Raw genomic sequence first — 22,617 nt, 5'->3', positions numbered from 1 at the left:
CAGTACTTAGTTTGATGAAATATAAAGCCCATCACCTCTACAGAATAATTTAACAAGTCCACAGTTAAACACACAATAAAACTTGAGGTAATGACAGTTAGCTGCCTGCAAGTGTCGCATTTTGTTGGTGGATAATTCACACGTATGCGCCTTTAGCTCGAGCTCGAGCCTTGGCTTCAAGTGGGCTTGAAGCTCGCCAGGAAGGGTTTTTTCTTGATTGCAGGAATCTGGCTGCCTTGCGCCTCTGCAGACATCTGTGGCCACACAAAAGCTGTTATCATGCTGACTGCACACCAGCACTGCACATGTTGGAAAATGAGATTCTGGTCTCGTAGAGTGGCAGTATATTCAGAGATCTGCAGACATTTTCTGGGAATAATTCAATCCAAATGGCCTTTGTGAATAAGATTGAGGGGAAGCAGACTCTGACAGCAGTCTATTTTGTAGCATTTGGCACTGGAGATAAGCCTTGCTACCAGGCTATGCTACAGTTAGCTTAAGCAAAAACAGTACAGTCACTGAAATACATTCTCCATCTACGAGGAAAAAGTCACAACAACCATTTCAGTCTGAGGCCAAGTAGGACCGAACTAAAACACACATAAAATGTGACATAAAAAGCAGAAATGGCTTGCTTACTGCAGGGAACAGCTCTTTGCTTTTTTTTTATTGCACCAACGTGTCATTTGAAGCAAAACATCTTTTTCTGTGAGATCCCGTTTGGGTGCTCTTTCTCACAGCTTTTAAAGCCAGCCGTCAGGAGAATCCTGAGTAATTTTGTTGCATTGTTGTGAATGCCACTGGAATATACTCTCCATCTAGGAAAGAAATTATTGTTGAGGATAATTGTTTCTACAGAGTGCTTTCTACTATATATATTTGAAGTTCGTTTCTCCTCACTGTCTTGATATCAAGTCAGACTAAAGTCAGTGTTTTAGGTCACTGGGATTACTAAAATGCTTTCTATTTTAAAAGAGAAGTTATTTCTGTTTTTTAAAGTCACAGGTTTACTAAGCAAACCCACATGATGATGTCATAGCTTTGAAAGCTTCTGATAGGTTAACTGATCATTGAAGTCAATTAGAAGTACAACTATGGATGTATTTTTAGACGACACCGCTTCCTTATGTGAGATCATTAAAAAAAATCTAAATAAATCATGCAAGTTATCAGACAGACAGTGGACCTCCAGGAGTTCATTCTTGGACTTCCTGATGTCTGGATGTGCAATAATTAAATAGAAGCTTGGGGATGTCCATTTCATAATCATAATGTCGTAATCTTCAGCAAGAGGGACACAATGATTAATGTGTTTTGGTGTGAAGCGTTTGTCTTAATGAACTGAAACGTACCCACCCATAGTTTGTGTGATTGCCTTTCAGATGGTCTTGCATTGCAGCAGTTCAAACATGAACAAACAACTCTGCCTTGCACAGTTTGCATTCAACTAGATGTCGCGAAACAGAGACAATACTGTCCCCAAAAATTGTCTTTAGTGGTTAAGAAAAGTTCCAGCAGTTAAATTTAACAGTAGCATATTTTTCTTCTGTAGTTGATTACACTGATAAATCCTTGCAGGCCTACAGTCTTTCTTTGAGATCTTAAGTTCAAAATAGTCACTCAACTTTTAAAAGGTTGGCATAAGAGTTCATCTGAGTCCTTTGTTGTTTTGCTTTCTGTTATAGTGTATTGCAGTTGCAGCTAAGGGGGAGTATTACTTTCCCCACATGTAAAAGATTATAAAAGCATTCAGAATTGCATGCAGATGACTTACATTTTGACCCAGTGAGCTAAGAGCCTTGATTTCTGAACCCTTACAACATCTCTAAAATTAGCTGACAATCTTCTCTTAACAAGATGCAATCCAAATTAAATCTTCAAATAAATAAAAACACATTTGAAAGAGGAAAACAAAGGAACATTTGAACACTCATCTGAATTTTGTGACTTATTTCAAGTCTCAGTTTTTTTTTTTTTTTTTGTGAAGCAATTAAAAAAGTTTATTCAATCACATAATTGACGATAGTATGACCAGCAGCAAGACAAAACAAATATCTCCGACTCTGTCTTGAAGCATGCAAAGCCCTCCTTTAGTTCAGACATTTCCAGTTAAAATTTCACAATCTAAGATCTGTGAAACAGAGCCTGAAAGCTCGTGAGAGGTGAAGCCGAGCAATGCTGCAGCCTTTCCGTTATCTGCTTCAGGTCTTGCTCTCTCATACATCCTAAAAGAACCAAAAACATATCAGAATCAATCATAGAAGGAAGATAGCTTCGTTTCCACTCTCTGAAGGATTGCTGTACAGTTAACAACTAGATGCCACCATATGCCTACTGTTGCTACATTCTGGTTCAATACACATTGCTGCAAAGTCAGTGACTCAATGCAGTGTGATGCGTTTTCTGTGGTAGAAAGCTTCATCAGTTACCATAATAAACTGATTTTGATTGCAGAGTTTCATTTCCCAGGATTAAATTGGAACGTCTGTAACTGTGTACGGCTCGACTGGACTGACTACATATTTTCTGGATATAAACTGGATCTGTCCGTCTTGTAAAATTCCTTTTTGAGGCCGTGCTGGTTGTATATCTGATATCTGATATACATAAACTAAACTGAATTGAATTAAATACCTTCCTACCTCAACAGTGCTTAAGTGCTATGGATTCATTTATTGGCAAAAGATTAGATTTCATTACTTTGGAGAACGCTCAAGTATTTCATTGAGACACCACAGCAATCGTCAAACTCCCTGCAGCTGGCCAGCTTACAGAGGCACCAAGTGGCTTTGGCCTTTACTGCCTCTTTCATCACGTTTGAGCCTCCACTTCTCATGACAATATGTTTGTGTTCATGAAGTCAGAGTTAAGAGCGAGAGAGGAAGGTTAAAAAAAATAAAGTAAAAAATCCTTACGCTGCTGAACCGCCGACAATGGGGGGTACGCATGTGAAAGTGCAGCGATGCGGAAAAGACAACATCAGAAACATGTAAACAGAGAGTGGATGAGAAAGTGTGAGCATGTGTGCACTGGGTGGGAGCGTAAATCTGCCTCTGCTGGGAGTCGAAGAGGCGGGGGCCGCCTTCGTGTGCAAGAAGTTCATCCTGGTCTGCCTGCACAGGTAATTTGCAGGCAGAGCAACATGCATACTCATGAGTCATTTTCAATGCAGATTTGACAGCAAGAAGACAGTTGCTCGGTGAGGGTTTCCAGGGGCTGTCATAACACACACACACACACACACACACACACACACACGCACACACACACACACACACACACACACACACACGAAGACAGAAAACAAATACGCAATGTAGAACAGAAAATGAAGTGGGTGAAAATCTGTAAAAGCAGACAGACAGAGGGACAGACTGGGTGGGGGGGCACATGGGGGCCCTATCATTCATTTTCACAGCCTGCAGGATGAACAGGGCCTCTGTGCTCCTTCTCTGTTCAAACACACCTCACGGTTGTCTGCTCCCTGCAACAACAATGCACATGCACACACACATACACCAGCCTGCCTGACAGTGAGCACAATAACCCCATTGAGAAACATCGATAAGGGGTAGAAAGACAAAGCGAAGAGAAGGATTGACAACGCGCGTTACAGTCTCCCAGACCACAGCAGCTTATGAATCTGCAGAAACTGCAGTGCAGCAATCTCGTCAACTTGACAGGCCTGGGACACATTTGCTCTCTGTTGTTCTTAATCTGATATGAAAAAAAAATTTAAATATCCACGCAAACATCGGCGTTTATACGTAGTCTGGCCGTGGTAAATCGGTAGTATTGTTTCTCAGGGGAAAAAGGGCGGCGATTGTTGATCTCTGCCCTCTTTATCTGATTACTCTCACACACACCCACAGGGAAGCAAGCGTGCACCCACATGCAAACCTCCGAGCGTTCTCACTAGGTGTTGTCCATGACCTCGGCCACACACAGACTCGCGGGCTGGGGCCGCGAGGCTAGGAAATCTCTACTCCAAACACAAACGCATTCCAAGCCCTTCAACCTTCAAATTTCGTCACGAACTTCAAATGTGTTTTATTGGGATTTTATTTGCCCGACTGACACAAAGTGGCCAACAACTGGGAATTTAAATAAAAACTATACATGGTTTCCTCATTTTCTTTACTTACAATCCAAAACCTAAAACATTTATGCATTCCCCCCACTGTCAATAATTTCTAGAATCACGTGTAAAAGTTGACACCATACGTTTTTAGAGGTATGTCTGTGTCAGCTTTGCACATCTCGAAACTTAAAAGATTTCCCATTCTTCTTTGCAAAATAGTTTTATAATCAATCAGATGGGATGGTCAGAGTCTAAACATTCATTTTCAAGTCTTACCACTGACTCTAAAATACATTCAGGTCAGAACTTTGAATGATCTTCTAATGAAAGAACAAGTTACTCCTGAAACGTGATTCTTCACCTCAGCCTCAAATGCTCAGCGGTTTTCTTCCAATATCGTCCGTATTGAGCTCCATTATCTTCCCATTTATGGATTTCCTAAAATACCAGGAGCCTCTAAGCTGCTTCTGTCATTAACTCTCTTCTCACCAAGCCTTTCAACAACCATGATTCAATAAACGTTTTTTATGCGCTGTTTGACGTACCGTAGGTTGACAGAAAAAAATCAAAGTCCAAGCCTCCAGCATTGAGGTGAGGACTTTCTCCATTTTTCTGAGATGTGTGTTCAATGCTAGTTTGCAGATATAATTTATTACAACCAAAGAAAAATGTTCACGGTTTGGCCTATTTTTTTAAAGAACATAATTGCCGTGCTCCTTACACTTCACGATGCCGATTTTCTCTGTCAAACATCTGGGGCCTTCACAGAACAACGTTATGTAAACTGAGATTAAATTACACACAGGAGGACCCAGTTTAATTCTGAGGGGAATTGGTTGCACTGAATTTCTTTTGGGGCTCTCAAAGTAAAGGGGGGGCAACTGTAATATTTTTCATATGGGGGGAAAAAAATTAAAACCCCATTTCTATCCATATCATGTGCTTCATTGAGCTGGTCTAGCTCATAAAACCTTGATACAATACAAATTAATATTTGGTTGTAAAGTGAGAGAAAGTAGAGAAAGTTATAACAGTATAGCTTTGTTTGTTTTGAACAAATACATTCAATCTGCAAAGAGAAGTAGAGGACGGCTTTACATTTTACAAGCTAACAAATTTAATCGACACAGATGTGTTTTGTGCTCGCTGTGCCTGTGTGCTTTTTTTCCGTTTTCCACATAAGAGAGGTGACAGAAACTATTTATGCACAGGAGGGGCCGCTTTACAAACTGAGGCACTTTCATAAGTGCAGTGCGAAACAAACAGGCACACAAGGAACAGAATGCAGTGCTTGGCCCAAAACTCGGCCCATAAATGTCCAAGTCACTTTTTCCACACTCAGCAACTCCTGGTGTCGTACAGAAAAATGCCGGAGGGGGGGAAGGGGGTTCGTGACGAGGAAAAGAGGGATGAAGTCGGGGAGAGAGAAAGGGAGGAAGAGGGGGGCAGGAAATAGAACGAGGGGCCGAGTATAAACCAACTTAACAACCCAGGAGTCTTGAGCAATCAGCAATGACATCATGCAGACTAAAGCCAGGTCTGAATGAAGAGCAGAAGACTGGAGAGGAGGCTGATAGGACAGAAAGGGAGGCGAGACAGATGGTGCAGGAAGAGGATGACAGTGCTGCATTTCCACTATGGTGGTTGCAGCAGCCACTGACACGTTCAATTTTGTGGTTTGCACAACTTCACCAAGCCAACCAAAAGCCACAGCATAAACAAATCAAGAATGCACAAAGATCACCACCACAGCCTGACATGCAGATTATCATCACTGCATAAAATAGAGGGGGAAAATGTTTTAAAAACTCAGTGTATCACATTCTGATTCTTTCACAATGCTTTCAGACCATCGTGTTTTATGAGCTCCCGAATGTACACGCGCAAGTGCAAATGCGATGCAAAAACAAAAGCATCAGCGCCACGGTAACCAAGAGAAAGAGGCACGACGGAAGAGAAATCCCAGCGGCGCGGTCCATAAAAAAAAAAGGAATAAAAAAGCCAATTCCTTTGGTAGATATTGTTTTTGACAACTTTAGTCAAAAACACACAACAGACTCAGCATGAACTACAGAGCCGACCCGTGCGAAAGCCAATCAGGGCTCCTGCAAGTTTTTAGAGAGGGGTAAGGAACAAAAACATACGATCCCCGTTCAGCCCCTCCCTACCAGCAACAAAACAAAAACAGGAAGGTTTTCCACAACATTCAAATGAAAATACATAAACAACCAGATAAGCGACTCCGCTTTTGCATAAAACAAACAAGTGTATTATCTGAAAGACCTGGCAAGAAAAGAAGCAGAGGAAGTGTGGAAGCGATTAAGCAAGCCGGGGTCCAGTCAGCACCAAGCACCAATGCAAAGCCTTGGCCTCGCTCTCAGGGGCTGCGCAGCCCATACAGCAACAAACTGCTCCACTATTATGTGCAAGTCAAGAGAAACACTGTTATGTATTCCCTGTTCGTTTCACAATAAGCCATTTATGGTGCTAAAATTGCAGGCCTACAGAGAAAGCTGCAGTGGAGAAAACACGAGGCTCAGTCATTTGTGGTGAGCTGGTGAAATTTAAACGCATTACAAATGAGTAACAACCTGTTTAAACTGTAAAAGAGCTTTGGTAAATTAATTTAAGAAACACCAAGACACCTTTTTGCTTTCAAACAAAATATTTACTTGAGCAATACTAGAGCAGTTGCTTTACTTCTTGATACCCGGCAAGGCAGCAGCAATGGCCATTTTAGGAGTTGTCCCTGGTGCACTTTTTCCTTCCACTCAACTTTGTATGGATATATTTTTAATAGAAAAATCTGTGAACAGCCATTTTCTTTGGGAAATTACCTTTTGTGGCTTCTGTGATTTCAAAAGTCATCTTGTGGACGTCTGTGAATAAGACTACTTCCCCATAAACCTAACCCGGACTAAGAGACTATTTAACGGCTCAGGAAACCTTTGAAGGTGTTTTCAGTTAACTATCCGATTAGAGTGTAACAACACGAGTTTCCAGAAGTTAACGTTTTCGCAGTGTTCTAATTTTCCATCACAGAACTTTGGGGTTTTCATTATCTGTAAGCCATAATCGTTAAAATTACAAGAAATAAAGGCTTGGAATATTTCACTCTACGTGTGATGAATCTGTATAAATTTTGGTCTTCACTTTCTGAAATGAATGAGGAAAAATGCTGAACCCAGTGCAGTACCGCGCATTCAGAAAGTATTCGCAGCGCTTCACGTTTTCCACTTTTGTCAACGTGATTTCCTGGTTTTCTATTTTTAATGCATTTACAAAAAAAAATTACATTTAAATTTAATACAATTTAAAATGAGGCTTCAACATGGCATAATGTGGAAAGAGTGAAACGCTGCGAATACTTTCCGGATGCATTGTTACCTGTATGTTATTCTGCGACTCAAAAATTTGACTGCTACACTTTTACAGCCCATAAGACTTTGCTTACAAATGTAATGAATCACTAGCATGTTCAGTCATTTCGGATGTTATTTGTTTATTAATTCCGCAAACCTTTATATACTAGCATTGTGTGCCTGCAGCAGTTTTGCACCCGTGGCATGCGGGGTGAGGTACGTTATGTTTTCAAAATTTTAAGACGGCATCAAAATGAAAGAGAATTGATGGACAGACACCTTATTGGACACTGCAGCTTCCAGTCTGTCTGGAGTACAACAGTACTACAACAGTAGAAAGCATGTTATAAGCTGAATTATAGAAGAGTCCTATCAAAACAAAGAGGATGCAAGCTATTGTTAGACCTCCACTTAAGAAAACTCCTTATTAAACCAATACTAATCAAGGGTAGGATGCAGGTTTGTAGCCATATGTGTCCATCTATGCTGCAAGCATCTTAGGTAAATGCTAAGAGGTCTGAGCAGCACTTGAGCGTCGCTGGTGAGTGATTCCAAGAAACAATCATTATTGTGTATTTTAAAAAGAAATATTCTTTAAAAACTAGGAGGCATGTGTTTAAACTAAGCTTTGGAGGACAGATAATTTTAGACATAGTGAAAGATTTTTGTTGGATTTTCATTAAAAGTGTTTTTTCTGGGATTGTTAGCTATTAAATCCTTGGCGATTACTCTACTGGCTGCCTAATCACTTGTTTCAAACTGAAGTTTTCTCTGTCACTACTTTAAATAGTGAAAACATCCCAGATGTACAGTAACAGAAACAAATTTTAGGGGGAATATAAAAATTGCTACAAGCCATTAATGTAGCCAGCCATTTATTCTAGCTGCTCAAAAGAAAGATCATCCACCAGAGACATTTATTGAAAACTTTTGAACAAAACTTTGGGGTGATTCTGGGTCAGAGATTTTCACACATTTCAATATTAATTGAGGAAAGTAAAAGGTTACCACAAATTTCCCATTTTAAAATACTGTCTGAATTTTTGATGTACATACATGATTTGGGTAGCAATCGCAAGTTAAATGAATTCTAGATTTTAGTACATTTTTTTAACTAAGTGCATAGTTATAGTAAGTAAATGATCGTCAAAACAAATATTTGCCTTGGTGTACAACTCTTCTGAAAAACCTAATCTACCAGCCCCAGTAGTTCATCATAAACACTACTTAACAAGTTAAAACAAGCATTTAATTCACGATTATATTTTTATGAAAAGAAATAGAACAACTAAAGTTAACCTAAACAATATGGATGTACACATAGATTATAGACAAGCTGGAATTAGTTTTGCTGCATTAAAAATGGATTGAATGACAGAAAACTGTGTAGCTGTAGCCTGGTGGTGTTTAGAATTAGACCGGAGCAGCTCAAGGAGCTTGGAGCTCTCGGGAAACGGGATATTTTCCACGCACGCACGCCGCTGTGTGCGTGTCCTGCGTGGAACAGAGACGCGGACGGCCAGTGTTAAAAGCTCAGCGGTGAACGCGTTCATTTAACCCGGCTGTGTTCAGACTGACTTGTTCTCCGGTTCAGAAACAACTCAATAATTTTTTATTTTTTTTTAAAGCTACAGGAGCAGACGCAGTGAGTGGAGCTGCAGCGGGGTCATGTAAAAAAAAAAACACCCCGTCATCTGCCGCTGCAGCCTCCGAGTCCTTCCCTCTCCCCTCCACCTTGTTTGCAACACAGCGGGCCCCCTCAGGTTCCTCCGCTTTTCGGTGTCGTATAAAGTTGTCCGCTTTCTCTTGTCTTCCTTTTTTGCGTTCAGAGCGAAACAACTTTCCGGTATTCGTGCGAAAATGACCCTCATAGCACATCACTCACCTCCTCTGCTCCTCCGGTGGGTTCACGTACTCCTCGGTGGGCTCTGCTGCTGCTGGTGCTGCTGCTGCTGCCGCCGCTGCCTTTTCCTTTCTCCTCCCCTCCGCTTTTTTCCTCCTCTTGGCTTCTTTCCGTTTCTCCTCCCTCCCAGATGCAGCTGATCTCCGGTAGGAGGAACCGAGGGACGCTGCTCCGGAAGTAAACAATCCTACTTTTTCTTTTTAATTATTGACCCTTCACTGACGGAGACGAGGAAATTAATACCTCTACTGGAGATTATTACAGTGCAGGGTTGCTTTGATTTCAGCAGCGACCTTTTGAAGAAGCTTTAATAAGGAAAACAGAAAACAGAGCACATACAGAGCTTTACATAAAGACTGTCTTCACAGTATTTGCACATGTAAAAACTTTTGTGCTGTTAATAGTGGCAAAAATTTTATTGGTTCAGATATAAAGTTAATAAAAAAAAGGATCCTATTGTCAGTACAGTCAAAAAGAACAATTTTCCACGTAAAAGCTTTATTAAATATGAGCAGAAATTAAAGACTGACTTGATTGTCTTTGTCACAGATATTGATATAATTTTCAAGTGCATGTAAAATAACTTCTTTTTTTTTTTACCATACTGGCTGATAAAAGCAATCCTTTGTTTCTTTGTCTCAAGAAAGTCAGACCAATATGACGAGATGGAGGTGAGCATGTGATCTCAGGAAGACAATGGTCCTGTGTTGTCTGGTGTCGTCTTTTTGGCAGAGGACAGAAGCCAGATTTTTGCTTTCATTGGAGTTTTAAAATGAAGAAAACTGAGGTCTCTTCATGCACCTTTGAGAAGTAAGATGGCCAAGATGGCTATTTTGAAATAATGGGAATGTAATAGTGATGGGGGGCTGCACAGTGGCGCAGTTGGTAGAGCTGTTGCCTTGCAGCAAGAAGGCTCTGGGTTCAATTTCCGGCCCCAGTCCCCAAGCATGGAGTCTACATGCTCTCCCTGTGCATGCGTGGGCTCTCTCCGGGCACCCCAGCCTCCTCCCACAGTCCAAAAACATGACTGTCAGGTTGATTGGCCTCTCCAAATTGCCCCTAGGTGTGTGTGTGTGTGTGTGCATGTGCATGTGCATGGTTGTTTGTCTTGTGTATCTCTTTGTTGCCCTGTGACAGACTGGCAATCTGGAATAATCGGGGCTCAATTTTGCACAGGATTGATTTGTATTCCATACAAAGCACACCACAAACTTGGTGCCATTTAAAGGGAAATAAACAGATTTCATAAACTGTATTATCAAGAAATATAATCAACCAAGCACACATTTCTTTACTTTCTTTGCTAAGTATTGTCAACATAGGACAGAGTCTGGGAATATTGAATGAAGCTCCAAAGGTTGCAAAGGCCTCTCTTTTTCTAATAGCACACAAATAGGATGTGGTAAAAGAAGGGAAATGAACATATCCTTCCAAAACGACAAGGCAAAGAGAACAAAACTGTTAATGTGACAATAAATTTAGTGAAAAACAGGAAATGTAAATGCTGTGGAAAAGGATACAGATGTGTTTCCTTTTTAACATGTTACAGCCACGTGTGATTTATTACATATCTAAGTATAACTTAGTTAAAACAATATCATGACACAGATGCTTGTTATTTTAAGCTTAAGTAATTTTTTTTTAAAGAAGTAAACACCTTATCTGAGCTGTGGGTTTCACTGAAAAACTATATTCATTGTGATATTACAAGCAATGAAAGTACATTGAAGTCCTTCTTGGTTCCCTTTACAATTACAGACTAAAAAAAACACTTTAAAATATTAAGAAATGTTTTCATCCTTGCTTTCTTTTTTGTTCGATTTTTAAATGTAAATCCATTCATGATGGTAAAAAAAAACATTCTTTGTGATTCTTCCTCACATCAATGAAAGATTTCTGCTAACGATTTGGGTTTGAAAATACAGACAGGAATAGTGTGGTAGTGTAAGGACCCCTGGTGGTGAAATCAAATTATTACACACATTGTCAGGTTGAATTCATTCTACAGCCCAAATGTAATCACTGATCAAGAGCGTTCTTTTTTAAACAAGTTATTTAGCAAATAAAGGGTTCATTGTTCTGAGTAAAACAAAGGGTGTGTTTTTCCTCTATAAAGTAAGAAAAATCGTTTATTTCTTTCTTCTTCTATTTATATTTTTTAATGTCAGCTGTAATAAAACCATGACTCAAAAACTAATGGGTTATTTATTTAATGCAGTACTTAGGGTTATGTTGTCATATACCTATGGATGGATGGATGGATGGATGGATGGATGGACGGACGGACAGAAAGATGTCATCATCAAATTGTTTTTATATTTATATTACAATTTTATATAAGGTAATTAATGAGATAAAAATATAATTCACTTTTTATTCTAATATTTCTATGTAATACTTACATTTGTCTACATTTGCTATATTTTGGTCCACATGTTATAATTACTCCGATCCATTTGGTGGCGCTGTAGTGACACTTACACGAGTTTTTGACCAATCACCGTTGTTACGGGAATTTGAACAAGAAGCGGTTGTTGAATGTCTCTATGGACAGAAGACTCGCCCCACACGTAAGAGGTGCTTTTCCTCTTACTTGAATAAGTCATTCTGCTAGAATTTGTTTAAAAACTGCGTAGGTGTGTTAATATTTTAATCAGCTCTCAAGTGGAACTTTCTTGTTCTGTAGCAACGTTAGGTGGTTTCACGTCGTTTCTGTTCTATTTTGACAACTTTAGATCCTAAACACGGCTTTAGCTCAATTTATGTGAAACATGAAGCCATTTCAGCCAGTGTTTCTTAAAACCTACGGTAAGCTGAGGCGGAAGGTTTCTGCTTGGATTTCTCCTGAAGACCGAAAGAAGGCTTTCGACAGCACCCCGTCAACGGATGACTTATCCGTGTTTGAGGCCGCAAAACCGCGCAAGGCACGGTGCGTTCAAGGCCTCATCCTGGCTCCAACATTCCCACTGTTCATATTTGTAAATTGCAACAGACATTTAATTTTGCATATGAAAAATTAAATGTCTAGACTCAACTCGTGTAATTATGAAGTGTTTGCTCAGCAGAAACTCTGCCTCTCACGGTGGTAATTATTTTAGTCAATACGTATATCTTTGAGTGCATATTATGACTTAAATCTGCAGACATGCATAATTCATGCACTTAGAAAAGGTCTGGAAAATTATGGACTTTCATTTAAGTTAATTTGCATTCAGGTTCCATAAAGTGTCACTTTAGTTTGTCTTTTTTAAAAGCTAACTCCTTAGCTTGAAACTTGCAAGGTTCACTTAAAAAATCATAAAGTCAATGGCTCTCAAATGTATTTTTTGTATGAGTTTAATCATACAAAAAATTATCATCACTGATCATCCAGTGAGATTGGACCATAACAGTTTAACAGGAACTTGCAATGTTTGTTTGTTTTTTTTTGTTTCAACAACTCTGCATTTTACACCCTCTCTTCTTGTGTTTGTAATGTTACAGGGGAAAGTACAAAAGGGATGAGGGTCAAAGAGCAGACCGTCCTGCCAAGAAAAAAGCCATGCTGTGCTTGAATGAGAAGAGCTTCAATGAGGAAAACATGAGTGATGGGGAGAACACTACCCCATCTCCTACTAATCCGGCACCAAGCAAGAAAACGCGGTGTGTGAGAAAAATGATCTGTTTCATTCTCTTTTCATTGGATATTATTCCCAGTGCCTCTGAAAAGTATCAACACCTGTTAAATTAAACCACATTCTGTCACTTTACAACTGCAAATGTCAATGTATTTTATTAGGATTTTATTTGATAGAATACAAAGTTGGGCTTGTCTGAGTCAAAACTTTTGCTGCAACCACACCCATATGTTGTGATTTGTCTGCCAGCTTTACCCATGCTGTTCTGCAAATTTGCTCTTGCTTGGTCAGATGTTGATCCAGAGCGTCTGCGAACATCAATTTTCAAGTGTTACAACTTGAAAATCGGACATTAGCTGGAACGCTTTAACACAAATATTCACTGATCTGAAATATTTCATTGTAGATCTGACTGTGTGTTTAGGTTTGTTGTCTCACTTCCCCCTCAGTCTTAAGTCTTTTACTGCATCCATCATGGTTTTATTTTTATTTTTTGGACTTGGCTCTGTCCATCTTCCTGTCAGCTCTGGCCAGCTCGGTCATAAAGCTTTCCAGGTCTTAATTTGTCTAAAAATATTACAAGCCATTTCTTTTTCCTTATTCTTCAAAATGTTTTAGAACTTTGTGTTTCTGTGAACTGTTTTTGTGAATTTTCCCTCTGGGGATTAATAAAGTGGATTCACACATTCTCTGTCACATAAGATCCCACTAGACCACATTCATGTTTTTCAACTGTTTTGGTCTAATAATCACAGTATTTGGTGATATAATGTGTCTTTACCTCCTGCTACATAGAGGGAAGAACAGACGTGTTTTCAGTAGTAAGCAGGAGGCCGTTATGTGTCCGTCGGAGACCAGCAGCTATGGGGAGAGCATCATGAAGCCGCCTTTACCCACAAAGCGTAGAAAAACAACCAGGTCTGTGTTTGAGTCATATAAATATGTTCTGCTAGCATGCTTTTAAGTTAGAACAATTTCAGCTCCTTGCCTTAAAAAAATTCCCCTAGCCTCGTGAGGTGTTCTGAATTCTGCTTGCCCTGCTGTCTTTCTGACATGATCTGTACTTTTTCAGGTCAAAACAACTAGGATCTGTACCTGTGTTCACAAGACGGAGAGGTCGGGGAGTTTCTACCACCAGTGAGAGTGAGAGCGAAACATCTGTACCGAAACTGCAAAAAATCCAAGCAAAAGCAAAGATGGACTCCAGGTATGTGGTCAGCTGGTGTCCAGTATTATGAAATGTAAGTTCAACTTTATTTTTTAAAATGGGACAATGCCTATTAATGAATACTTGCATGTAAATACACGAGATTACAACCAGTTTGGCTAATTTCCACCTCTTGTCTAATAGGCATATTGATGATAAAGCACATATGAAGCTAAAACCCACAAAATAACACTACAGAATAAGAATAGCATAAAAAGCATAGAGCAAACTCTGTTTCTCCTTTTCCTTATTCTAGTGTTCGCCTTCCGTCTGTCGGCCGCTTCATAACCCGTCGCAGACGTGCCGCTTCCACCAAACCTCCTGAAGCTGCAGTCAGTTTGCTCAACTCGTCAGATGACTTCGCTTCCAGACCGTTTGGTTCCAGCGTGAATCAACAAACCTCCAGGAGACGAAGGGCCCCTCCAGTGTTCGGCCTGTCGAGCGCAGAGAACTCAGTGAATGCTCCAAGGACCACGGTGCCTTTCAGAGAGATCTCCCTTAACGAGTTGGCAGAGAACAGCCTCGGATGTGTTCCGAGCAAACCCATCTTCTGCTCCACGCCCTCGATGCCCAACTTCAACAAGCGAAGACACTCAAAGTTCCCCAGTCAGGTTGCTTCTCCTCCGTCTGCTCTGGGCAGCTCTATAGGCGTGTCGAACATTTTCCAAGAAGATCCGGATTCACTGCGACTTCCAGCGTCGCTTTCCTTGCAGAAAGCGGCAAACCTGCATCGCAATGAGGAACAGTCTCTTGATTCATTTTCTGAGTCAGGCAGAAGGGTTTGCAGCAACGATGCCGAATGCCACAGCGGCGACTTGGACAGTGGAAAGTCAGACATTGAAAGCAGCAGCGTGTTTGTGTCTGCAGCAGGAAGGTTGGAGTGGCTGATCGAGGCTCTGAAGGAGAGATGTCTGAGCCAGCCCTGTGCGGTTCAGCTGCAGAGATTAAACTTCATCCCCATGACTCAGCTCTCCAGTCAGACCTCCTACTCATCCTGCTTGGAGCTATCGAGCCCAGAATCAAAACTAGTACCTCCGTCCACAGAGTGGAGTCAAACGTTTGGTTTTTGTTCAGAAGAATCGGCTCGTCGCAGCGTCTCCATAACGACCAATAAAACCAGAGATTATGGGCCACCAGTTCCTATTCTGGACATTGCAGATTCAGCCAGTGATGACCACGTTGCAAATGTTTTGAAATTGCCTGAACTCTTTAGCGGAGAAGTAAACGGGGAGAACTTGGAGTCTGTGATTTGTGTTGATGACGCTCAAAACAGCTACGAGGGACTAATGGAGACACAATCACCAGCTGCCAGAGCAGCACCAACACGGTTAACCGATGAAGAGGCCAAACCGGCAAAGAGCACAATATGTACAAAGGAATGCGGGGTTCAGATAAAGAAACTTTCACTGTCTCAGCTGCATCTCCAAGGATCGGAGCATGAACACAATCCAGAAGCTAAGGCAGAGTCATCGGACATTTCAAAGCTGAAGGAGGCTTCACTGACCTCCAAAGCTGTTGTTAAAGTCAAGAAACTGTCTCTTTCAGAGATGACAGACATTTTGCAGCCTAAAGACAGTGCGCTTAAATCTCTGACCAACTTCTCGGACTCATCCGGCGATGACCAGACCGGCCAGTTCTCCGACAGCGAGTGCAACGAAGACGCCACCTCCCTGAAAGCCGCTTCAAAAAGCGTCAGCTCTAACAAAGAAGTCAAAAAATCCATCAAAGGCTTCCCCAACAGAGAGAAGGGGTCTCGGGCCCCCAAACAGAGGAGCCCGTCAGCAGACAGAAACGGGACGGCGAGGAAGGCGTGCGTGAGTGGAATGAGCGTGAGCCGCTGGAAGAGCAAGGGCGCTGCTGGAGCCCAGGCGTTCATAAAGAAGCAGGGCACCAGCACAGCTGTGGACTGCAGCATCAGCGAGCTGATTTCAAAGCACACCAACGTGAGAGTTGCGCACACACACATACACATCCGAGTCGGAACTGGTGACGGCTACAGTGCAAATAATCACACATGCCTTTTCGCATTTTGTCACATTCTAGTAACTGAGGTTAATTTCACTGAGATTTTATGCAACAGACCAAACTGAGGTTGAGCTACAAGGGAAAAATAATGCATTCAGTTTTCTACTTCGTAGAGAAATACTTTGAATTTCCAAGTCAGAAATTCTCCTTTTAATTTGGGACCGGGCTGTTCTGTCACTTCAACGTGCTTTGAGCTAATCGGTTGTCTTTTCTCTCTTGCTGTGTGTTTTGGGTTCTCCTGCTGGAGAAGATTTATCCATCTTCCAATCATTTTTGAGCGATTTGTCTGTCTCTGCTGATACATCTTCACAACTATTCCTTTTGTTGTTGTTCTCTAGTTGTATTTGTCCCAAGGGCTTGTCATAATCACAAGCCAAGCAGGAATTGTACCTTTACAAAGTGAACACACTTTATTTGTAGGAGTTGCTGGCAGCGACTGTGAATTTCTCCACTCCGCTGAGGACGAATCCGCTCCACCTGCCATCTCTGCTGACTGATTTCACACCCAGCAAACACACCTGGAGCCGCCTCAAAGCTGCACTCTCTGTTCATCGCAAAAACATGGGTAATAATATCCCACAGCGTTCCTAAGTGGTGCGGCGCAAAATATTCAGATGTGAATGCGATTGACCAACTCACCCACCCCAAATTCCCCGCTTCTCTTCCTCTCATCAGTGCAACTCACGCCGAGGAGTGCGCCCAAGTCGGTGACCTGCACTCCCCCAGAGATGAGGCTACCAGACGTGAGCCAGGATCTCTTTGCCACTCCGTTACGCACTCCACTGCCCAAACGCCTCCAGGCGCAGCTGCTTCACCAGCACTCCCTGGTAAAACATTCACCACACACACCTACTGACATGTTATGGAATAATGTTATAGTTCTTATTTATGCATAGTTTTTTGTTAAGGTTGTGTGTGAAGACGCAGATCTGACGGATGCTGAAAAAGTGTATGCCGAGTGCGGCCAGCAGTGTCCTCTGCCCTGGGAAGAGTGTATTCTCCCTCACCGTATGAAGCGGTGTGTGAAGATCGGGGAAGGAACGTTTGGGGAGGTCTTCTCTACCACCAACGCCGCGGGAGAGATGGTGGCTCTCAAAGTACGTGCATTATCATCTACCCTTGACATGCTTCAGTTAGAGAAAAGATGCTTACAACACTTACAACAAATGTGATCTGCAGGATTTCATTGAAATATTTTAGCAGATTTGCATAATTATTGAGAATATAATATATAATGAAGAACATCAGCTGCTTAAAGCATTACAGTATTTCCCTATTAGCATACACTCACTGAATATCAATGCCTGAGTGAGAAATCAATGCTAAAATTATTTTTTTATTTTACAAAATTCCGGTTAGTCACAAATGAAACATTTGTGTACTTGATCAGTAAACTCACTCTTTTGTTTTCAGGTTATTCCACTAGAGGGCAGTGAGAAGGTGAATGGAGAGGACCAGAAGACATTTGGAGAAATCCTTCCTGAGATTATCATCTCCAAGTGAGTGGTGTTCTGGGTACATTCCCAGAACAGCCAGACTGTGATGTCTACATGTAGCCATTGAGAATGAGGACAATTTGAAACCACTTCAGAATCGTCCAGCTGAGCTGCAGCAGTGATGGGATTTTTTTTTTTTTTTTCCACCAGGGAGCTGAGCCACCTGAAAGAGAAGCAGCAGAATCAGACTCGTGGCTTTATTGGACTCAATGAGTGAGTTTATTACTTTGTTTCAGTTGAGAAGGTTTCATCTGTGTCGATTTAACTCGATGCGTGTCGTCGTCTCCTCCCAGCCTTCACTGCGTTCAAGGCTGCTACCCACCAGAGTTTATGAAAGCATGGGACACGTTTGACCAACGCAAAGGATCTGAGAATGACCGGCCAGGTTTGTTTAAACTGATTAAAAAGATTTCAGATTTTGTTGCTATTGGGCTGATGAGCAGTAAAGTTTAACTTCAAAGTACATTTCTCCATTTAAAAGTGCTGAAAAACCATTTGAGGACCAGCATTTGTTTTATGGAGTCTCATTTTTTGCACAGACTTCTTTAAGAAAGATCAGTTGTTCATCATCCTTGAGTTTGAGTTTGGAGGCGTTGACTTGGAGAACAGCAATGGAACGGTAAGTCCAACAACCTTTAGCTCTGGGGTGTCCATGTGATGTGAAAATAAAACATTGTGAGGCAGTTTTCATCTTGTTCGGTTTGTGTTAATCCAAGCCATTATTGTGTCAAGCTGGCGTCGTTTGTGGTGGCGAAGAGCGTCCTTCATCAGGTCACCGCTGCGTTGGCTGTTGCTGAGCAGGAGCTGCATTTCGAACACAGGTGGAGTAAAAGTGGCTGATTTCAAATTCTTCTAGAACCCGAATCGGTGCCCACAGCAGAGATGCAACGAGGTTTTTCTTGGCTGTTGCCGGTTTCTATCTTGACTTGCTGATTAAATATTTGTTTTCATTAAAAAATAAAACATTAAAGAAATATTACACATCATTGTATAGGGCAACAGTTTTGAATTCAAGAGAAAAATTGGTAATTGCACGATCATTCCGGTTTATGAATCAAAGGTCAGGACTTTAAGGTGTTTTAATTACTTAGTTACATTGATTTTAGCATATAGTGTTTTAAATGCGATCCTTTTTATTCTTTTAATGTATGCAAAGGTTTCGGTCAGAACCGTTCTGATACTCCCATAAATCTGACACAACAGCCACTTGTCTTGGCCCACTGGGAGTCAATTTTTGCTTCACAAAACGATCAGATGGGCTGCTGGAAAGCTCAGTCTGTCTATTCAATAATTTAGGAGCAAAAAGGGTTTTTGAACTCAATGTGGCTTTATTTGTGATAAACTGATTAGAGACCCTGCAAATAATTTCACTAAAAATATTTAGTTCACCATTACTTTGTCTAAAAACAAAGGAAGTTCCTACATATGTTGCATTTAATGAAGGGGGATTCTGACCCTATGGGGGCTATTTGGATCTCTAAATGACTAATTGGTGCACCTCTAGCCTTTAGCTGCGCTATATTGTTAAAATGCTGATATCCCGTAACCCTAACATACCGAACACTTTCACTGTGTAATACAGGGACCTCCACTGGGGGAATGTGCTGGTGAAAGCCACCAGAGAGAAGACGGGGACCTTCCTCCTCAACGGAGAAGCTCACAGCATGCAAACCAAAGGCGTGCTGGTCCGCGTCATCGACTATTCCCTCTCCAGGCTAGAAATCGGTCAGTTGCTGTTCTATCATGTGATGCTGCGTGGTTTGGCTTGAAACCTTCCAACAGTAGAACACGTTGTTCCCTCCAGATGATCTGACCGTTTCCTGTGACATCTCGAACGACGAGGAGCTCTTCATGGGCCAGGGAGACTACCAGTTTGAAATCTACAGACTGATGAGACAGGAAAACGGGTCAGTGGTACTCTAGTAGCTCATGTTGTGTAACTGTTTTGCTCAGCAGAGATGTTTGAATGGGTGTTGCTGCCGTCTGTCAGTCTTTTTCATGAATCATGTTGGAGGTTAGTGCATGATAAATCAGTCCTCAGGGCTTCAGTCATAGGAGTAGCGGAATAACGATGCATATTGAGGTTATCATAATACATTTATCTCTTAAAAGCTTTTTACTGTCCCACAGGTTGTAGATTTGAACTCTGAAGACATTATAAAGTAATTCTTAGGGCTGTAGTGGTACAATAATCTCATGATAATATACGATATTCTGCTCACGAAACAATATATATTGCGATATTCAGCAAACGATACAATTCAATACACTTTTGCGATCTTCTGAAAGATTTTAGAGGGACAGAGTGATTTTGGTGACATTTTGTGACTTATAGAGTTGGACTGAATTAATTTAACTGAAAACTGAGTAAAAGCACCAACTACACAATACCTGGCTCTGGTTGGACATGGAGACAGACATAAAGTCGACAGCTGGACAAAATGAATCAAAGAAGTGGTGAGAAAACATGTTTCTTTTAATTGAAACAGTACAAACTGTAGCTTACATGCAAATAAAGCTTACAAGACAATAAAGTGCACCAAGTACCCTGCTCTGAATAGTTTGATACCTTTTTAACCTTGACATTTAACATCTGAAGGAATCACTCTAAGCCTGATGACCTAATCACTCTCCTGGCGAAGCAAGCAGTGAGTGAGCAAGGTGACAGTTGGATGTTATGATACTTGCGGATGAATATCGATTTTTTTTTTCTAGGAAAGAAAATATTGATATATATCGCAAAATCGATATTATTACACAGCCCTAGAAATTCCCCTACTTGACCACAATGACTATTTGGATAAATCAAAATGATTCATCCAAACATATTTACATCAGTCAGAAGGATACTAGATGCTTTTCTGCAACTCACCTGGAGACATTTATCCAATTATTGGGAAGTGTGTGTTTGTTTGAGCCTGTCTAGTTTTGAGCCTGTGAATTGGAGAAAATCCACAGTTAATTAACTGTTAATTAACAAAGTTATCCACTTAATTGTTGCTTTAAATTTAAAATAAGTCTTTTTCTAACGATGGAACCTTGAGATGGTTCCTGGGTGCACAACAGGCCCAGAAAACTCCATTTACTTTTTTTTTCCCCCCAGTGTTTATAGCCACGGTACTGATTTCTTGTTTCCGTTTCATCTCTAAAGAAACAAGTGGAGCAGCTACCACCCTCGCACCAACGTGTTGTGGCTCCACTACCTGTGCTCCAAGCTGCTTTCAATGAAGTACAAGAGTCCACGGGGGAGGGCCGCCAAGAACGCGCAAGAGGAACTCGCTCGTTTCTATGACGACGTCCTCCAGTACAGCTCCGCCACAGACGCTCTGCAGAACTGCCCGATGTTTTAGTAGCGCTGCAGGCACAGACAACATAACTATAAAGATTCACACAAAGAAAACCGTGTGAATCTGTAATAAGCACGTGTAGCACATTAAAATAATTTGTAAGTGAGCAGGACTGCAAGTCTCTTTATTTTCTGTTTAATGTTGCTGGTCATTAGTGTTGAACTTTTAGGACTTTTTATAGTCGTTCCTCTCCGTTGTTGTTGTTGACCTTTACATTAATTGCGTGCAGCACGCTGATTCTGCACGATTCACTTTTGTGGTTATTTTGTAATCTTGAAATGTTACTGCTTTGAATTTTACTGCAAGTAAAACTGCAACCTGAGTCTGTTTTGGTATTTGAATGGGATGGGTTACTTAGCTTTTTATTAGAAATTAATTGTATTTTCTTTATTTTATCCCATGATGTTGAGTTAGATTTACTCATAAATAAAGGCTTATATGTACACTGCCTAGCCAACAAAAGAAAAATCACTTTTAGTTCTTTGGATAGCCTTTAACGTTTACTAAACATCGCCCTTGTGGTATTATTTCAATAAGCTCTTCCAATTTAACAAGATTTATTTCCTCTGTGTTGCATTAAATGTTCACCACTTGTACTGATAGTTAAGCCATTGTGCAAAGGCTTCTCCAGAACGTCAGATTATTGTGTCTCTCTTCTTACTATGATGCGCCCATCACTGGTCAGATCAAGCTCTCCAGAGTCCTGCTAATGACCTGATTATTTGACTCGGGTATAGTGAAACGGAGCCACATCAAAAACCCGCAGGACACCAGCCCTCGAGTCCTGGATTTGTGGATCTCTGCTCTAGAGGATGCATTTTACGCCACCTCGCAAAATGTAGCCTTTTTCTCCGTTCAGCCTCACTAATAAATGCTTTTTATTTAAGTGCTGGAAATAACTCATTATTCGGTCTCTTTTTTTTTTTTGCCAGCACAGCGAGTAAACAGAACTCGATAATGTCATCTTTAAAATGTATTAATTTGTATATAATTTCCCTTTGGGGGTCAATAAAGTATATTTGAATTTGTATTTCCAGCTATAAAACATGCATCTCTCTCCTCCCTCCATTGTTTACGTGGCGTTGCTCTGTGCTTTTACGCGAGACGTTACTCTCCGAAACGTCTTGCGGGGAGTAAAATGATACATGACTACATGACAAAAATAGTAGCACCCACTGATTTGGATAAAAAAGTTTAATCTGATTTGAGGATTAGAAATAGTAACATGTTAATTCATATTTACTGAACAGAAGTCAGATGAGTTACTAAGTAGCGCATTACTGACTTCATCACCGTTTATGTATATATCTACAACGGCACATACATAGCTAATTTATACAATATGTTAAACCAGGTCAGTTGTGGCTTTGTGCTTTATGGCTTGATTAATTTCCTGTTGCTTGGCAACACCCGCTCTTTTTGAGCGTTTCGTTTGGTCCATCTTTATTTGGACATTTTTATGGGCTTCAGCAAAAACTCTCCTCCACATCTCCTCAGGCTCTGAACTGGTGATTATTTTCACACATTTAATGGAGTAGCTCAGATGATTCATATATGAATCATTGGATAATTACTTGGT

General features: G+C 40.9%; 2 protein-coding genes across 8 annotated transcripts in view; one reads left to right on the top strand and one right to left on the bottom strand.

Moving 5' to 3' along the window:
• apbb2b (amyloid beta (A4) precursor protein-binding, family B, member 2b) overlaps nt 1-9,440 on the bottom strand; it is a 53,403-nt gene extending 43,963 nt beyond the window's left edge. For 2 of the 3 annotated variants that reach the window (XM_008413126.2, XM_008413141.2), the window contains exon 1: nt 9,329-9,440. The gene's annotated coding sequence lies outside the window, so the exon portion shown is untranslated. The remainder of the gene's footprint in view (nt 1-9,328) is intronic. The other variant, XM_008413134.2, reaches the window with a different exon arrangement.
• Nucleotides 9,441-11,816: 2,376 nt separating this feature from the next.
• haspin (histone H3 associated protein kinase) lies at nt 11,817-21,150 on the top strand. 5 transcript variants are annotated; one of them, XM_008413116.2, is made up of 17 exons: nt 11,817-11,923; nt 12,082-12,275; nt 12,830-12,988; nt 13,759-13,881; nt 14,036-14,170; nt 14,427-16,113; nt 16,616-16,760; nt 16,871-17,022; nt 17,104-17,292; nt 17,609-17,694; nt 17,842-17,904; nt 17,985-18,076; nt 18,231-18,310; nt 18,424-18,512; nt 19,274-19,416; nt 19,496-19,598; nt 20,843-21,150. In XM_008413116.2, exons 2-17 carry the CDS (start codon nt 12,118-12,120, stop codon nt 21,039-21,041), a joined length of 3,603 nt encoding a protein of 1,200 aa, XP_008411338.1. In that variant the 5' UTR covers nt 11,817-11,923; nt 12,082-12,117; the 3' UTR covers nt 21,042-21,150. The 5 variants fall into 5 exon arrangements, with proteins under 5 accessions (XP_008411338.1, XP_008411319.1, XP_008411331.1 ...); XM_008413097.2 differs by having other exon boundaries at nt 17,092-17,292; XM_008413109.2 differs by having other exon boundaries at nt 11,828-11,916; nt 17,092-17,292.
• Nucleotides 21,151-22,617: the final 1,467 nt, after the last annotated feature.

The sequence above is a fragment of the Poecilia reticulata genome, linkage group LG1 (assembly GCF_000633615.1).
Source record: "Poecilia reticulata strain Guanapo linkage group LG1, Guppy_female_1.0+MT, whole genome shotgun sequence".
NCBI lineage: Eukaryota > Metazoa > Chordata > Actinopteri > Cyprinodontiformes > Poeciliidae > Poecilia > Poecilia reticulata.
This window is presented reverse-complemented; position numbering and strand designations above follow the sequence as displayed.